Source organism: Tubulanus polymorphus, chromosome 2 (genome assembly GCF_964204645.1).
Source record: "Tubulanus polymorphus chromosome 2, tnTubPoly1.2, whole genome shotgun sequence".
NCBI lineage: Eukaryota > Metazoa > Nemertea > Palaeonemertea > Tubulaniformes > Tubulanidae > Tubulanus > Tubulanus polymorphus.
In genome coordinates, this window is record NC_134026.1 from 7789235 (window position 1) to 7805418 (window position 16184).

General features: G+C 39.7%; 3 protein-coding genes and 1 non-coding gene across 7 annotated transcripts; 2 read left to right on the plus strand and 2 right to left on the minus strand.

Moving 5' to 3' along the window:
* Positions 1–282: 282 nt before the first annotated feature.
* Trnar-acg (transfer RNA arginine (anticodon ACG)) lies at positions 283–355 on the plus strand. Its single transcript has one exon. It is a non-coding gene; the product is annotated as a tRNA-Arg (tRNA).
* A 7286-nt stretch (positions 356–7641) lies between these two features.
* LOC141899795 (large ribosomal subunit protein uL15m-like) lies at positions 7642–10057 on the minus strand. Its single transcript, XM_074786323.1, has 4 exons — positions 9930–10057; positions 9609–9760; positions 9060–9228; positions 7642–8252 (listed from the first exon to the last, which is right to left on the minus strand). Exons 1-4 carry the CDS (start codon positions 10023–10025, stop codon positions 7794–7796), a joined length of 876 nt encoding a protein of 291 aa, XP_074642424.1. The 5' UTR covers positions 10026–10057; the 3' UTR covers positions 7642–7793.
* A 238-nt stretch (positions 10058–10295) lies between these two features.
* On the plus strand, positions 10296–12203 carry LOC141899565 (RNA-binding protein 8A-like). Its single transcript, XM_074785938.1, has 2 exons — positions 10296–10474; positions 11422–12203. The coding sequence occupies exons 1-2, from the start codon at positions 10306–10308 to the stop codon at positions 11793–11795; spliced, it is 543 nt and encodes a 180-aa protein (XP_074642039.1). The 5' UTR covers positions 10296–10305; the 3' UTR covers positions 11796–12203.
* Positions 12204–12896: 693 nt separating this feature from the next.
* On the minus strand, positions 12897–14588 carry LOC141899652 (PITH domain-containing protein 1-like). 4 transcript variants are annotated; one of them, XM_074786079.1, is made up of 6 exons: positions 14357–14588; positions 14210–14253; positions 13793–13870; positions 13602–13706; positions 13407–13515; positions 12897–13063 (listed from the first exon to the last, which is right to left on the minus strand). In XM_074786079.1, the coding sequence occupies exons 1-6, from the start codon at positions 14543–14545 to the stop codon at positions 12962–12964; spliced, it is 627 nt and encodes a 208-aa protein (XP_074642180.1). In that variant the 5' UTR covers positions 14546–14588; the 3' UTR covers positions 12897–12961. The 4 variants fall into 4 exon arrangements, with proteins under 4 accessions (XP_074642180.1, XP_074642179.1, XP_074642182.1 ...); XM_074786078.1 differs by having other exon boundaries at positions 14185–14276; XM_074786081.1 differs by having other exon boundaries at positions 14185–14253; positions 14357–14458.
* Positions 14589–16184: the final 1596 nt, after the last annotated feature.

Sequence of the window (16184 nt, forward strand, 5' to 3'; positions counted from 1 at the left end):
CAGTTACGACAGAGCCTCCAGGTAGGCCTACGACAGGACCAGACCCCGGTTCTCCCGTGCAGTTTGGATGACGTTGAAAATTACGCGCAAGCACTTCTATACATGATATAAACTATTCTAATTAATCTACGCAAGTACGTGACATTAATTGAGTGTTATATATCTTTATTTACGACTCTACTCGTGAAATAAACTTCCGCATTGTTGGCGTAGTGCGCGTGCGTTCACGAGTAATATAATACGATAGGCTTTATAAGCAGACATAATGACATGCTACCAACTGGTCCTGTGGCCCAATGGATAAGGCATCTGACTACGAATCAGGGGATTCCAGGTTCGAGTCCTGGCAGGATCGAATGATTTTTCTCCTGACTACCGGACTCTCTACAGCGTTTCAATCCTTTTTGCCATTTCTTTTCTTTCCTAGTGAGCTTGTTCACATTTTTCTTGCACCCGCTATTAAACTATTCCCTGCGCGGTCGTCGCTCTATTTGCCGAGACACTAACCTGATGACTACCTCAAACTCTAGACATCTGCACACGCTAAATGCTTCCTACTCGTAAAACCTTTTAGATAATTCAAACCATGACAATACTATCTGGTGGCAGACTCCTCCTCGCCCGGAGCATCAAACGACCCACTGTCTAATAAATTCACTTTATAAATTATCCGCAAACAACCTCCTTTTGAACCGTTGATTCTTTAGGTATGGCCAGAATTTCTAGCCCGCGGTAGGAAGAGCCCTCTGGGTGAATAGTAAACCTAGCCTTGTCTGCCTCAACCCTCTAACCTTCACCATCTCTCTCAAAATCTTTAAGATCCATCAATTTTCTTGTGGAGCATTAACGAACTATTGTCGACGTCGCAAGATCATTTAAATGATAACGATTTAATCATTTTGAAATATGACATCGGATTGTTCTCGCGTGGGCGCCTTTGGCAATATGGGCACATAGAGCACTCACTCGGGTAGCTCACGTGCCCTCGAGACGTCACCCCAGTTGCGGAAACTTCACGGGGGGTTGTTATCTGAGTGATCCGCCGTTCTGGATTTACCTGGTGTCCATACTGGTTCACCCTGCGGTACTCCCTGACTGACTCCGGGCGGTTCATATCTAACGGCTATTACTGACTGTATCTATCCCTGAGCAGCACTCACCTGCCAGGGGCTACTGACCTTGCGGCTGTAGCTGTAACGATTTTACCACGTCCCTGGTAAGCGATGGTGTACCACGGACTCATTTAAGTGATACCGGACACTCATTAGAGTGAGTAATTAGGTTCTTCGTAAAAAATAGTGCGCTAATCAGTAACTAATACGCGGTGTGTTATTGCGCTTGACCGATTTGCCGATTTGTAACCGACCGGTAATACCACGTGATTTAAACCATGACAAGTAACAATTAGTCGAAGGCTTCGTGGTGTTTAACATGAAATCCGGGTCTGATGGCACTCCCCCCTTTTACTGCCCAAGGGTCGTATAATAACGAACCGGGCGCTACTCACTGTAGGTGTTTGATTTAAATCGATAAAGGCCTATATGAGTTCTTTGCAAGCACCTGTAACAAGACCATCGGTGCTATGATTTAAGACCACTTTGGACTTAAGTCACGATTGTTTAATCGGGGTCCCGGGAGAAGACCAGGCACCGTGCGTGAGCCAAAGAAGTTCCCATCACTATAGTACAAGTGAAACACACACATACAAGATCTATACATGGAAGTATAAACTAATTATAATCTAGTTTAAACGTCGATGATATAAGTGAGTAGGGCCTACAGATGTTCAGAGTTTTGAATATAATCTATTGACTCGTATTGTATTTAGTATTGTTAGGGTAATTAGCAGTTTAAACAGCGCAGCAGAACGAGCAGCCCCCGGAGACAGAAAGCTGCTGCTGATAGCTATAAGCGGTACCCACACTGCTCCCGGTGCCTGTAGAGATAAGCCTTATGGCGTTATCTTCTAAATTGTCCCGTTAGCAGTTTTAACGTTTAATCACGCGAGATATTACGAGGTCACGCGGCATTCAAATATCAACAGTCATTTGTCACGTGATTTCATAATTGACGATTTCTCTTCCCTTCAGAACAACAAGTGGCGTTCGATCTTTGGTTGGTTTCTAAAATGATTACGCAGTACTTTTCTATTTCCGCGGGGGGGGGGGCATATAGAATAGGTGCGTCTGTGTTGGGGGAAAGATGGAGGATCAAAGTCCATTCGAAAAAAATGGGTGACAATTAAATCATCTGTCAATGTTTCTTCATAAATTGATGATTGTGATAAAAGAAATGAGAGAAATAGTGAATTCAAAGAGAATACGAACGTCTAACCAAATGGGATACCAGATGGCGCAACAAAACACTGGGTTACTCGTGGTTCAGTTCATTTTCAATGAAATTTGAATATTATTTTTAAGCTTCCAAATCCGGAAATTATCAAACGAGTCATCGAATTGATATACGATTTCCTTTCTCTCTCAGTTTATGGTATTTATTTCACTGAAAATTGATTAACTAATCAGAAAATTTGACTCGAAGTTTATTGAAATGCAGAAAAAATTGAAGCGCTTTAACGCAATGCCACTAGCGATCCTGGCGGATTATCGCTGAATCCTCGCTTCCCCCAGTAACCGCCGGTATCCCATAGCAGAGGAATTTTTTCGTTGTGTTTGTGTCTACTCATTCCTAATTAGTAGGATTCTATATTATTGTGTAGAAGGTTCTTTTTTTGTCTTGAATTCATTTTGTGTGCATCGTGCAATGTACTTCACACACTAGATAATAGGATGGTTATATCAAAGCTGTGGGAAATTGGGTGTTGAATGGTTAGTTATAGGTAGCAGAACTCTCAGTCGCATCTAATCCATTGAAGATGAGTGCGTATAGATTGTGTTTTAGATAACAAACCAAACAATCCACATCGGCTCGGTATGAAATGATAGAAATTAAATAAACATAATCTTCCTCACAAACTGCACTATATACACGATATAAATATTGACCAAATCAGATGACAGTATCAGTTGTAAGAGTTGACGGATTTAATTATGCTTCAACAATAGAATTTATTCTAATCTGGAAACAAGATTCATTCAATACTTACTACGCCGCAGTTTGCTATTGGCCGTTAATTGAATTATGTTTTCAAAAATCAATTTGGCAAGTGAAAGAGAGAGAGATATAACAAGAAACCATGGAATTTTGTCCTGAATTTCAAAATATCTTTGGACAATGACAAATGTCAGAATCGAAAGAGAATAATTGGAAGTTTATCTATTTTTGTATCGAACATAATTCAAATCCGCGTAGTTTATCGTTAACTCTGTGGCTATAAAGGTAAAATTGAGTTCAGTTTACGTTCGATGTTTTAACCTCAAGAGTCAGGTTTTAACCATGAATTGTAACGATGAGAGACCAGTATCGATGATCTAAACGACTCAACCCTCAACTGACAAAGTTTCTGAATTTCACCAGTCCAGATTCACCAAGCAAGAGACTGAGTCTATGCTGCATTTAGCAAACTGTTATTTCATGCAGGACTTCAGAATTGTCCATTCATCGAGTGGCCTCCCTCTCCCATCCACAATGAGGTGGCAGCTAGAAATCACGTAACTAGCTTTAAGTTGAAGATTGGTCAGTTGTCAGTAGAGACTGATAACCGAGTTATAGTGGCCCTGGTCCGATGGTGGACAATGATCAATCATCTCACTCTCGCACTCTTTATGATTTATATCAAAATGCACTCAGATATCATAGAAATAAAACAGTGAATCTATCTGTCTTGGTCAGCTCTGTAAAATCCCTGGACGGCATTGGTAATATTCTGTTCTTGTGACGATGTTTTACTGGTCATATTGCATAAACTTATAACACGTCATCTCCTCTCGCAGTGGTCTACACTGTAACACTCCACCAGTGCGGTGTCGTCAATTTAACCCTAGGCAATTATAAAACACGTTATAAATATGACCGCTGTGAATTGGTAATATTTCTGGCGACCTCCGGCTCTGATACGCGGTATTTCCACTGCGAGTGGTGAGTAGGTCTCAGATGGTATGTGTAAGAGTTCACCGCGGGGTATAACGCACTATCAGTGGTCTCTGATGGGCTATTGGTTATAGTTAACTCGAGGGCTCAGCCCGTTATCGGTCCTGGATGAATATTAAATATCATGTTTTTTATCAGGCATCAAAGAAACAAAAGGACGACGCCATTAAGAGCCTCCGTACTAATTTCACACATGATAAGTTCCCAAGAGTCCTGCTCTGGTAAGCGAGGTTCTCGCCTTCCTTTGAAGTTAAATCTTAAGTAGGATTTTTGAATTTGATCGATATTCAATTATATCGTAACAGCGTGGTTCTCATACCACAGGGCAATATACCCATACAGCGGGGAGAGTGAGTGCCTCGAACCTAGGACCACCCGGCATAGACTTATGCCAAGTGCCCGAGACCGGTACTCATGGGTACCTGAGTACGGGTCCATGTGACAGCGCCCTCGCTCTATTGTGACATGTGATCTCTCCTCATACCCCTCAGTCCTCACTCTATTGTGACACGTGATCCCCCTCATACCCCTCAGTCCTCACTCTATTGTGACACGTGATCTCTCCCCCATACCCCTCAGTCCTCACTCCATTGTGACACGTGATCTCTTCTTCATACCCCTCAGTCCTCACTCTATTGTGACACGTGATCTCCCCTCATACCCCTCAGTCCTCACTCTATTGTGACACGTGATCTTCCCCTCATACCTCTCAGTCCTCGCTCTATTGTGACACGTGATTTTCCCCTCATACCTCTCAGTCCTCGCTCTATTGTGACACGTGATCTCCCCCTCACACCCCTCACTGGATCTCTTGTAAAAATAACTAATTTCAGTTTTATCTTCGTCAAATCTTCAATAATTGATTCATATTTTCAGAAGATCAAATCGAAATCCAGTAAACTGAACAGTCGCTCAGTCGCAGACGAATTAATTGTTTTCGTGCACCACATGTGACCAACGTGAAAGTATGACTTATTTTCGATTTGAAGATTATTCTTTTTTCCGAAACAATGGCCACCACTAGCGCGGTGGTTTGTGGGTGTGATATAATCGATAAAACGAACCTCCGTTTGGTCGGCGCTTGTATCTCATTAAATACCGATATTTCTTGCTAATGAAATGATTCGAGCCGATATGAGAGAGTGATTGTTCTACTCAGTGCTTTCTTTCAACCGTAAATTAATCAAAAGAATTTGTAGCTGCTGCTGCTGGTGGTGCACCTTTATCAGTTCCTATGATCTGTGAAGATTCACAGGATGCGAGCTTTCATCTTTAAGTCAAAATATTATATTTTTAAATTATATACCGCGTGACAGGAAAGAGAAGAGAGGACCGGACCGAGGGTAATGAGGAGAGAGAAAATAGAGAGTAAGAGGAGAGAAAGAAAAGAGGGGAGGGGAGAATGTTAGAGAGTGAGAACGAGGAAAGTGAAGAGAGGATAAGACCAGCTGGCGGAGATGATAAGTGGGGAAATTGTAAGATGAAAGAGGGAAGAGACGAGAGATTAGAGAGGGAGCGATCGGGAGAGGGAGGAGAGAAGAAAGAATACGAGAAAGAGGGGAGAAAAGAAGCGGGGAGAGAGGAAATAGGAGAGGGAGAGAGTGGGGAGTGGAGAGAGGAGAGAGGAGAAAGAGAAAAGGGCCGAACTCAGCGTAATGAAACTAATCTCTAGAACCTCAATTTTAGACCTTCACAAGGCCTTTGAAAGTTTCATAGCTTTAAGATACAATCACACAAAAACTCGAAAACAAATTATGTATATATTTCAAATATTCTACTGAGAAATTGAATTTGCTGTTCAAACAGTTTTATTGGTAAAAAGACGTTGGAATCAGGAGCTGCGCGCGCAGACAGTGAGTATCATTGTGAAGCCCTGGCACGCGGGGATGATAAATCGTCCGCTATCTTCACGCAAACTGCTCATCATTCATGATTGTAGAATATTTCAACAGTTGTTGTTTTTAATTTATGATCGGAAGAAAAACCACGACGACACAACATCACTTTATCAGAGACGTTTTATGGCTATGAAAACTGTTCTACGGCGCATTCTGACAATACGTTTATAAATCGTCCGTTGCTTCCTAATCACTGATAACAAAACGACTTTCATAAATAATCACAAAACGGGCCAGAGCGGGAAGTGTTTCCGATTAGACGCGTGAAAAATTACGGCGATTAAAACTTGACAATAGGCAATAGTTGTGCGTGTAAAACCACTGCTGAATCTATCTAACATTTATCAGCTCATCATGATACAAACTCATTAACAACTTTAGATGTTGGCAAAAACCGCTCAGGATTTATCGTGGAAAATTGTCAGAGAATATTTCACTTCGATACGAAAAGTGATCGGCGCGGGACGTCATCTTGTATATATCATACAGTGATGCTTGGTATTCGCGGGAAGGATGCCTCCCTTTTAAAACCTGATTTGACCTAGGAACGGGTAATAATATGAACCATTTCAAACAATCAAATTGGTCGGAGAAGATAAATACCCCTAGAATGTCAAATTAACACTTTTTTCATATACATACCAAAGTTACTGACTTCGCAAGTAACATGTACGCACACAGACGATGAGTGATTATAGTTTTTAGCTGATTAGCCCCCAGGGGTCATCTAAATATAGGGAAGTTCGATAAAATATAATAAAGTTCGATAGAATTTAGCATAAATAATTTGTACTATTAACACTTTGTCTTCGATTTCAAAGAAGTTGATCCAACAGAACGCCTGTCAGAATGACCATTACGGCCGGAACTGTTACCTAACTTGTCATGTGGGAAGTTGAAATACAAACAAGCCGTGAAAGCATCGCTACTGAATTCAGAACGGCATATTCATACATGAGAAATATATCGACACAAATATCTGGAGTTTCAGGGACCTACGAGCATTGAGGTGATTGCTCGTAGAAGGGACAAAGTCAAGATTTCAATTTCATACATAGAAAATTACTTGATTTTCGGGGAATGACCCAACTATGTCTGGTTGGTTGCAGGGTCCAGGCTGAGGCTCCAGGGAAGTTCTACAATAGGAGCCCGTAAGTGGGTTTTGTGCGGTATGCAAATTCGAGGCGGTTTTTGCTTTAAATAAAATATAGTTTTTTTTCCGACATGAACTCAGTTGATTATCACAGAACGATCAGCAGCGGCCAGTGGTTGCATTCGAGAGGTTCATCACGAGTCACCGGGAGAACACCTTGATTTATTATCACATGTCAAAAAAACACATCAAAGAAAACTATGTCCCTAAAAGCCCTTAATTTTATTATGGCCGAAAATAATAGAGTTATTTGATTATGATATCAGAGATAGTGACAGTAGAGTTCGCACACACAAATTAAAGGCTTCAATGATAATATAATCACTATACTCAGTTGCCAGGGTTCGTCTCTTAATGGATTCAAATCACGGCTAATTGGTTCCAGAAGACTCATCTACTACCTGTGGGCATTATGCTACTCGCTTGCCAGGGCTTGGAGAATTCCTCGATTACCTGATCATACCTCCTGCAAGCCTTGATCTTCAGCTGAGTCGAGGTCAAATAATCAACACAACTAAATCAAACATTTTTATTTCTTTCTAGGCAGAACAATTCGAAATTTATTTGTTCATCGGATGTACAAGGTTTGATTTCAACGAACACCTACAGATGGCAGCACTTGCCGGCGTTACAAAACTAAGCCTATGATTTTATCGCGCACCTGGAAAGGGCAGCACCTGCTGGTCTACAGTCTATGATTGATAATACTCGATATATTCAGGATCTGTTGGTTTCAATATAGTTTTATCTCTAAGATTGATGACCCAACCGGGTTCGAGTCCATCAAATATCTGTCGAGGATCCTTCCGTCTGCCCATTAATTCATTCGTCTGATCGTCACCAGGCGGCAGCACGTATCCGTATTTTTGCGCTAATTCCAGCCGCGCTTCGCGAATTTTTTCCGGATCGGCGAGGTATCCACGATTTAGCGGATTGAGGTAGAACGCGGCTACGTCGTACGTCGGTAGTTTACAGCGAGGAATCGGTAATCCTCGTTTGAAGAATCGTTCCGGGTCGAGTTTCGATACGAGGGACGGTAAATCGTAGAACCTCGTGATTATACTCCCGCCGCATCGCTCTATCGCTGCTATAGAAACCTCGCTCGCCCATTGGACTTCTATATTGATCTTAGCTGAAAATATATCAGCTCCCTAAAAAAAAAAAAAACACAAATCAGAAATTAATTTCGAGACAACATCTTCGAATCTTCCCAAAATAACTCGATTCCGTCTAAGGATAACATACGAAAAGTGAGTGCAATAGCCCACAAGAACGAACGTAAGTACAGAAACAGGCAAAACTTCTAAATACTTCTTAGCTGTACGGGAGCGTCCTGGGGACATGAGAAAATTTTTTTTATCTGAATTATGAATTAATCAGGTATTCTTTGATGGGATATAAATCGATTTAGTAATTAAAATGATTTTTTTACCAATTTACCAACAAGAAACATCTGGTCAAAAAATCTAAATCTTTTTCATTAATTCATAAATACATTTCGAAGCATGAAACTCTGCCGTCCTGGGGCCACTTTTTCGAATAAAATAACTTATTTTGATTTTCGAATTAACCCTGTCAGTGCGTCTACACCGTAGTGCGGTGTACAAATCGGTGATGGGTTTTACTAGTACACCGCAATGCGATGTATTGATGATATCAGTAATTATCACTTGAAAGATGGTAGCACCTGTCAAACATAGTGAAATACTAGTAACTTACGATACACCGCACCGCGGTGTAGACACATTATAGTGGTATTCCTGTTATTCAATACACTAAGGTGGAATTTTTGTAAATTATCAAATTATCTCCAGCACGATAGGGTATTGATTAGTCAGCACTGAAAGGGTTAAGAAACAGAAATATGTACCATTTTCAAACAAAGAAAATGAGATATACATTTGATTTATCAATTTCGAAATGAAGATGTAACTTTTCTTTTTCTGTAGAACATTTACCTCGTCGGTAAGATTGAAGCCGTAATGTCGTTTATGAGGATCCATTTGTTCCATCAGTTTAGTATTAACTATATGAGTGAGGTCAATCGGTGCGCCGGTATCCAGATGACCTAAATCAATCATTCTCTGTAGGGTCAATAATGACAGTGGGGGATATTCCTTACGCAAACTAGAAAAAAACCAAAATCATTAAAATTACGTCATCAAGAGATTGTTTGATTTTAGCTCACGATCAGCGCATACAGCTCCACAGTTCTGGATCTAATTCTACAATTCAAGATCCGGTTTCACGGTTTCAAAATCGAGAACTGTGGAACCGGGTGCTGATCTGTGGAACTGGATTTTCAAGGATACTGGGTCAAATCTGTGATTATGGACCCCCAGCTATCGTCACGAGCCCCCCTGATCCCTTTAGGGCTAGCTCACTGTCAGATGAGGGGAGGTGAGAGCGGTCACACTTACTGATGTCCCTGATGGATTTTAGAGGGACACCTATATATGGGTAGCTCACTCTGTCAGATGAGAGGAGGTGAGAGAGGTGACACTTACTGATGTCCCTGATAATACGGTTCTTTCGGCACTTTCAGATAAAACGGAGTTTGACCTCCTTCATACCCGATACGGGGTAGCGTACCATGCTGACCTTGGCCTTTATGGCCAAGACCTAGTGTTTTTCCTCCATGAACACCTCTGCGCCTCCTCTATAATATAAATAAATACAAAATTAGAGAAAAGTTCCAAATGAACCGTACGATGCTGCCGTGTAGCGGGAAATGTTGAAACTAACACGGTAAATTTCGAGGATTTTCAGCCGTTTTAAATGCGTTATATTCAAAGTCACAAACACAGATGACACTACGAAACACTTACAGTGGCTTTCTTACGATACGGGAGTTTAGAGATGTTATTTAAGGCGATACGCGGGTATTGACGGATTAATTGCAACGCTTTCTCTATGGAAGACATGCTGCTGTTTCCCACCACCAGGTTACGCCACTGTACGGTCTGAGTGTGAGTTCGAATCCTGAATTAACTTGAAAAATAGAAACGTTTTATCAAATATATAATCATAGATGTCCATCAAATGAATAAAGGATCACATTTTGACCAGAATTCGATTATATTTCACAACTAACAGGCACTGTCAGGGTACTGAAGTTGTGAAATTGTATATGCGCACGCGCAGCTAAGGATTGTGAACGAGTATCAGCTATCAGTCTCTGGTAGTTGTGAATGAGTATATAAAATGGCGGATGTATTAGATTTACACGAGGGAGCTGACGATGAATTCGAGGTCGATGAAGACGGAGATCAAGGTCTATTGCGTCTTAAAGAGAAAGTTAAGAAGAGAAAAGGTCGAGGATTCGGGTCTGAAGCGGAGGGAGTGATTAAAACCAAGAATGAGGAGTATGAAGGTACTGAATTAATCGCGTCATCCACCCCCGGCGAACAACAAAGAATAATTCAAATTTATTAAAAACAACCGAATTTATTGATGATTATATGCAGATTTATCATTTATATTTATTATGTTTAATTATTTCCAATGAAAAGAGGGAGCTGTCAAACTCTGATGATAATTTGTCACATAACTGAAGTTGTCTTTTACCTTTGAGTCTCAATTTTTGGTTTAAATATTTGTAATTTAGCACTGTTTCCATTCCATTTAGCAAGTCAAAAAAGACATTTCCATGTAGCCTGCAGCCACTGTAGCTTCACCCCAAATTATCAACTACCAACCCCTGTGGTCATTTCAGCAGAGATAAATCATAGTCCCAGCCATCTCACTCAATCAGTTGCACTGTTTTGTGCTTATGTCATTTTTAATTATATTAATTTCGGTAGGAAATTAATGATCGACTTTGTGCCTATAAGAATGAATAAGAGCTTTAGAAGTAGCATGGATTATTGAAAGTAGACCTACAAGCTACTCTGGACAGAGTGGCAACTTAAGTCAAAAATTCTTAGATTCTAGGACTGGTCTTAGAATGATGGTCTTAGATTGGTCTTCTAAGGGATCATTCATTTATTACGACGCATAAAATTACGCATAGAATTTTTCAAACCCCCCCTCCTCTGTACACAAAATCGAACATTTTTTCATACATTAAGCATTACATTACACAATTGCACTGACCCTTCCTTCTCCCCTAATGCGTACGTAATAAAATGAATGACCACTAATCTAAATCTAAGCCTTGGCTGTGCAACTGAGCTATAACATGAAACATCAGGGGCAGATCTAGAATTTCTTCAGAGCGGAAAAATTCGCAACTACACGTCAGCACGTAGAAAATCTAGTAGTGACTTGTAACCTTGTAGTGACTTGTAACCTCTTGTGTATTATTGCGTTGTGTTGTAGGTATGGATATGGACGAGAGTCACAGTGGACCCGGACCTCAGAGATCTATAGAAGGATGGATTCTGTTTATAACCGGGGTGCACGAAGAGGCTCAAGAAGACGACATCTTCGATAAATTCTCTGAATTCGGAGAAATTAAGAACATTCATTTGAACTTGGATCGTAGGACCGGTTTCCTGAAGGGTTACACCCTCGTCGAGTACGAGACGTTCAAAGAAGCCCAAGCCGCCCTAGACGCCCTGAACGGAGCCGATATACTCGGGCAGAATATCAGCGTCGATTGGGCGTTTGTTCGAGGCCCGACCGGGAAGAAGAGCCGGCGCAGACGTAGGGACCGCGACAGGAGCCGTAGTCCGGATCATCACAGACGCTAAACAGGAGCCGCGGTCCGAATCAGACGCAGCCGCTGCAATCCAGAACTGAGACACTAAACAGTTGCTATAGTAACCCGTCATGCTGTTAACTGTTACGCGTGTTTTAAACGGTTTCGATTTAACGTCCAATTTGTACGAAAAAAAAACTGCCTGGAAATACGGACGAAAGTTTGTCCGGTTTTAATAAGAAATGTAAAATAATGTAATTCGATAATAGCAGTGAATTTAATCGTGGTGGACTTTAAAAAAACAAACTTCTTCATTTTCGACTCGTTTCACAATCTATCCATAATTCGTCTTCATTTACATTAATTTTTCTGAAAAAATTGTGTGTTTTATATTTTCATCTCTTTTTCATTATTTTTCTGTCGAAATTAAAAACAAAACGATTCGTAGCATTTAGAACAAAATAACAGTTGCGGTTTGTGTTTCATTTATTCTCTTCAATTTAACTTGTGTTGGTTAAACTGATTGACAGGCTTCTGACGGAACATGGAAATACAGTGGAACCTCGTTATAACGTCGAACACCAGAAGATCTATTTGTTTGAATTGATAGTTTTTATATTATATAGAGTGGAACTTCGTTAAAAACTAATTTCAGGAGTCCAGAAAATCTATTTTCAATCGATAGTTTACTTTATCCAACTTCCAGAAACTTCCAATCTGTACAAAATTTTAGGTGTGTAATTATTACGAGGTTCCATGTAGAGAGATCACACTCTGAATCTATCAGTAATTATTGGGTTCAAACCCGAGACACCATTGTACATTCTCTATTCGGCATCAGGATTACTCTGAATCGGTACCAGTAATTACTGGGTTCGAACCAGAGACCCCTGTACATCGTATATTCACTCAAGATGTTATTCTATATTTCCGATTGATGGTGGATGTGAAATGTGATCGATCACAAACTTAGCCGATTGTCTATTCTAGAAATTTGGTTCACACAAAATCCAATAGATGGGGAACATGTCATGTTCAATCTATTTAGGAATTGGCTTCGAACCGGGTACACCTGTACATCCTCTCTAAGGACCGTAGATCGATCCAATGTCAAAATGAATCAATAAACAAATTAACTTATGAAGATATTTATTTGTAACGTATAAATGAAACGGACAGTACACAGGCCTAATGAATAATTGACTTGAGACGACATTTTCATTGTATTTGATGTGAAACATTATCCATTAAATTTGTTTTATGATCAGCAGGATTCGCTCTGGCCTCGTAATTACAGATTACTACACCTTCCCTTTGAGCCTAGAAAACAAACGACCAATCAATAATTAGATATAGCATTATGTATACAGGTATATTCATACAATGTACAATAGACTGCATGCTTGCACTGGAGTCGATATAGCCTCAGATCAATTAGTCAACCCCCGATATACCACCCCCTATTAACCACCACCCCTGCTTACCACCAGGTTCAATGTACATCTCAATACAAATACATAGTATAACATCCCCGATATACCGCCATACTCTCTATACCGCCAAAATCGTTCTGCACCGATGTGGGCGGTATATCAGGGGTTGACTGTATCTGGACTCTCCATGCCACAGTTAACTGCATTTACTGTTACATAAGTTTTGTTACCTGAGTGAAGTCGCCCTTCAAACCGATGTAGTATATTTTAGTTGTTTCTGAGCCGAAATTCTTCGGAAAATGAATAGTTAAATGTTGAACCGAGGAGAACTTAACAATCCTGAAAATGTTCATACAAATAACACATTAAGGATGTTGACCGAGAGGGGTTGGGTGAGAGAGGGTGGCAGTGAGAGTAATACATACTTGGGATTATATTCTAATTGTCCCGTCTTATCTGGATTTAATTCAAATGTTTGATCGGCTTTACTTTGACAATCATCGAACGTCATGTGAGGTCTGTTCTTAAACCTACAAACAATAGAAATAGAATAGAATCGAAATAAATAATCAATGATATCTTTATTAGTACTGGTGACTTTATCAGTGCAACTTACAGTCTCATCTCGGACGGATGAGTTCCATCTTCATCTCCGATTACAATTACACCTTTTAACTTTACACAACCAGTAAATCTATAATCAATGAAATAATTCATCAGTCTTAATTAACTAAATACGACTGGATCCTGTGGTGGCTCATAATGAGACAGCAGTTATGTAATCAGGAATGGGGCCCTTAAGTTCCTACGCATCTCGGTGTAGTCTAGGGTGGCTCCTAAAGTAGAGGTAGCTACCTGATCGACATTAGTGGTAAGCATGCAGTTTGTGAAAATAGTTGATCATGAAAATAAACCACTGACAGGTTACCGACTACCTAAGGCCTTTGGGTGGTTCCTGAAAGGGACTACCGGTATGGGTTTTCAGACGGGTTCAAGACCTCTGCATACCGACCAAGGTTGTGCTTGAGCTTACGGAATATTAAACAATAATTCTTCATCACAATCGCTTTCAACAAACTGAAAATAATAAATATCAAAAGCTTTTTGACGAATTAAATGGAGAACTGAGCGCAACCAAGAAAAGAGAGTAGAGAGGAGGTGAGAAAGAGGTATCATCAACCTTGTCAGTTTGGAGCCTATTTTCCCAGGGTTTAAACACATATTTTCCGGAACCCTCTCGAGTTTCATTTAAACATTCGACTTGATCAAGATTAATTTTCAGGTATAGATTGTATTCAGTGCCGCGGTCTGGAGGATCATGAGCTCCTCCGCAGCAACCTCCACTGTGATGATGATGCGGTCCGGACATTTTTATGTTTACAAATTTACAAAGCAAAATTGTTGCGTTCAGCTGTAATTAATCCGTTCTACCCGCGGCAGTCGGACATACAATTAAATTCAACAAATTTATTGCACTCAAGTACGGCTCTGCATTTGCTAAATTAGCAAAATAAAATCGATACGTAAGCGGGAACCAATCGGCCTCATTGCACCAGAACGCACCAGCTTGCACGAAATTTTCAAAAAATTTCTGGGGAGGACACACAGACCCTGCGTTCCTGCCTATTCCTAAAAAAGGAGCCAAATCGCCTACAAACGGGTTTGAATCAAGAAAAGGTGGCTACCTGGTTTTCGAGAGGGGTCTGTTGGGCAGGAATAAATAAATATATAAGTGTAAATAAATAAATATATAAATAAACTAAGCGGATGTTGGAACCCAGTAATTACTGTAAACTTTGGACGTTGAACAAAGATTGAAAGCTTCGTTATAAACGCTCTTGGCTCTTTATTGATTTGATTTGATTTGAACACTTGAACACTTTATTTTTCAAATATAATTTACAGCATAGTGTACAAAGCATAATACAAAATACAGTAAATTAGACCTGGAGGGGCCTGTAGAAACTAAGGAATAGTTTGTATAAAACAGGTCCCTCAAAAGAGAAAAGAAAAAAAGAGAAATGCAATAAAGAAAATAATATGCTCACAGTCAACCCTTAACACACAAAATGCAATCAAAGTAAACTATGATAACAGCTTGATTAAGATATAATCATTTAATAAGCCAGTTATTTTCTGAAATATTCCAAAAACAATAATTTTAGTTCGAATAACTGTATGATAAAATCAAGCACAAAGTTGCTTTCTATAATTTCTTAGGAACAGTTTAGAATTTTCCATGTTTTTTAGATTTTCACTGATGTTATTCCAAAATAAAGGGCCGGATACTTTTACTGAAAATTTTCTTCTTAGACTATTGAAAGAAAGTGTTTGTAAATCTTGACGTCGCCGAGTATTGTGACTGTGGATTTGAAAATTTTGGTTCCAATAATTTTCGAATGATTTCGGTAATTCGGAGTGGACAGATCTGTAGATGAAAGTACCTAGCTGAAGTTTATTAATATCTTTGAGCTTGAGGATATTAAAAGCTTTGAATAAAGGGTCAGTGTGCGCCAAATAATAGGAATTAGAAATTAGCCTGATAGCTCTTTTTTGCAATACAATTAATGGCTGAAGTTTATTTTCAAAATTTCGTCCCCAAACTAAGTTACAATACTGGAGGTAAGGATCAATAAGCGACAAATAAAGGGTACGAAGAGAACTCACTGGCAGCTTATGTCTTACTCTATTTATTATACCAATGCTTCGAGAAACTTTTTTTTCAACTGATTTTATTTGATCGTCCCAGGTTAAATTTCTGTCAATAAAAACTCCAAGAAAATTTGTGACATTGACTTGTTTGATCTCTATATTGTTAATTGATATTCTCAAGTTATGTTTCAATAGTTTACCGAACACCATAAATGACGTCTTCTTTACATTTAATGACAGCTTGTTTGTTTGAAACCAGGTATACAATTTTGACAATTCAATGTTTACTGTACGTACTAATCTGTCTAAATTAATGTCACCATAAAAGGCATTTGTGTCATCGGCAAACAATATAA

Coding starts and splice junctions, on each gene's coding strand:
- LOC141899565 (XM_074785938.1), top strand. CDS start 10,306: ATGGCGGATGTATTAGATTTACACGAGGGAGCTGACGATGAATTCGAG. Junction 10,475..11,421: donor CAAGAATGAGGAGTATGAAG/GTACTGAATTAA, acceptor GTTGTGTTGTAG/GTATGGATATGGACGAGAGT.
- LOC141899795 (XM_074786323.1), bottom strand. CDS start 10,025: ATGTCTTCCATAGAGAAAGCGTTGCAATTAATCCGTCAATACCCGCGT. Junction 9,229..9,608: donor CCGTATTATCAGGGACATCA/GTAAGTGTCACC, acceptor GTTTTTTTCTAG/TTTGCGTAAGGAATATCCCC. Junction 8,253..9,059: donor GCTTCAATCTTACCGACGAG/GTAAATGTTCTA, acceptor TTTTTTTTTTAG/GGAGCTGATATATTTTCAGC.
- LOC141899652 (XM_074786078.1), bottom strand. CDS start 14,545: ATGTCCGGACCGCATCATCATCACAGTGGAGGTTGCTGCGGAGGAGCT. Junction 13,871..14,184: donor CTCAAGCACAACCTTGGTCG/GTATGCAGAGGT, acceptor CATTGATTATAG/ATTTACTGGTTGTGTAAAGT. Junction 13,064..13,406: donor TGAAGGGCGACTTCACTCAG/GTAACAAAACTT, acceptor TTTGTTTTCTAG/GCTCAAAGGGAAGGTGTAGT.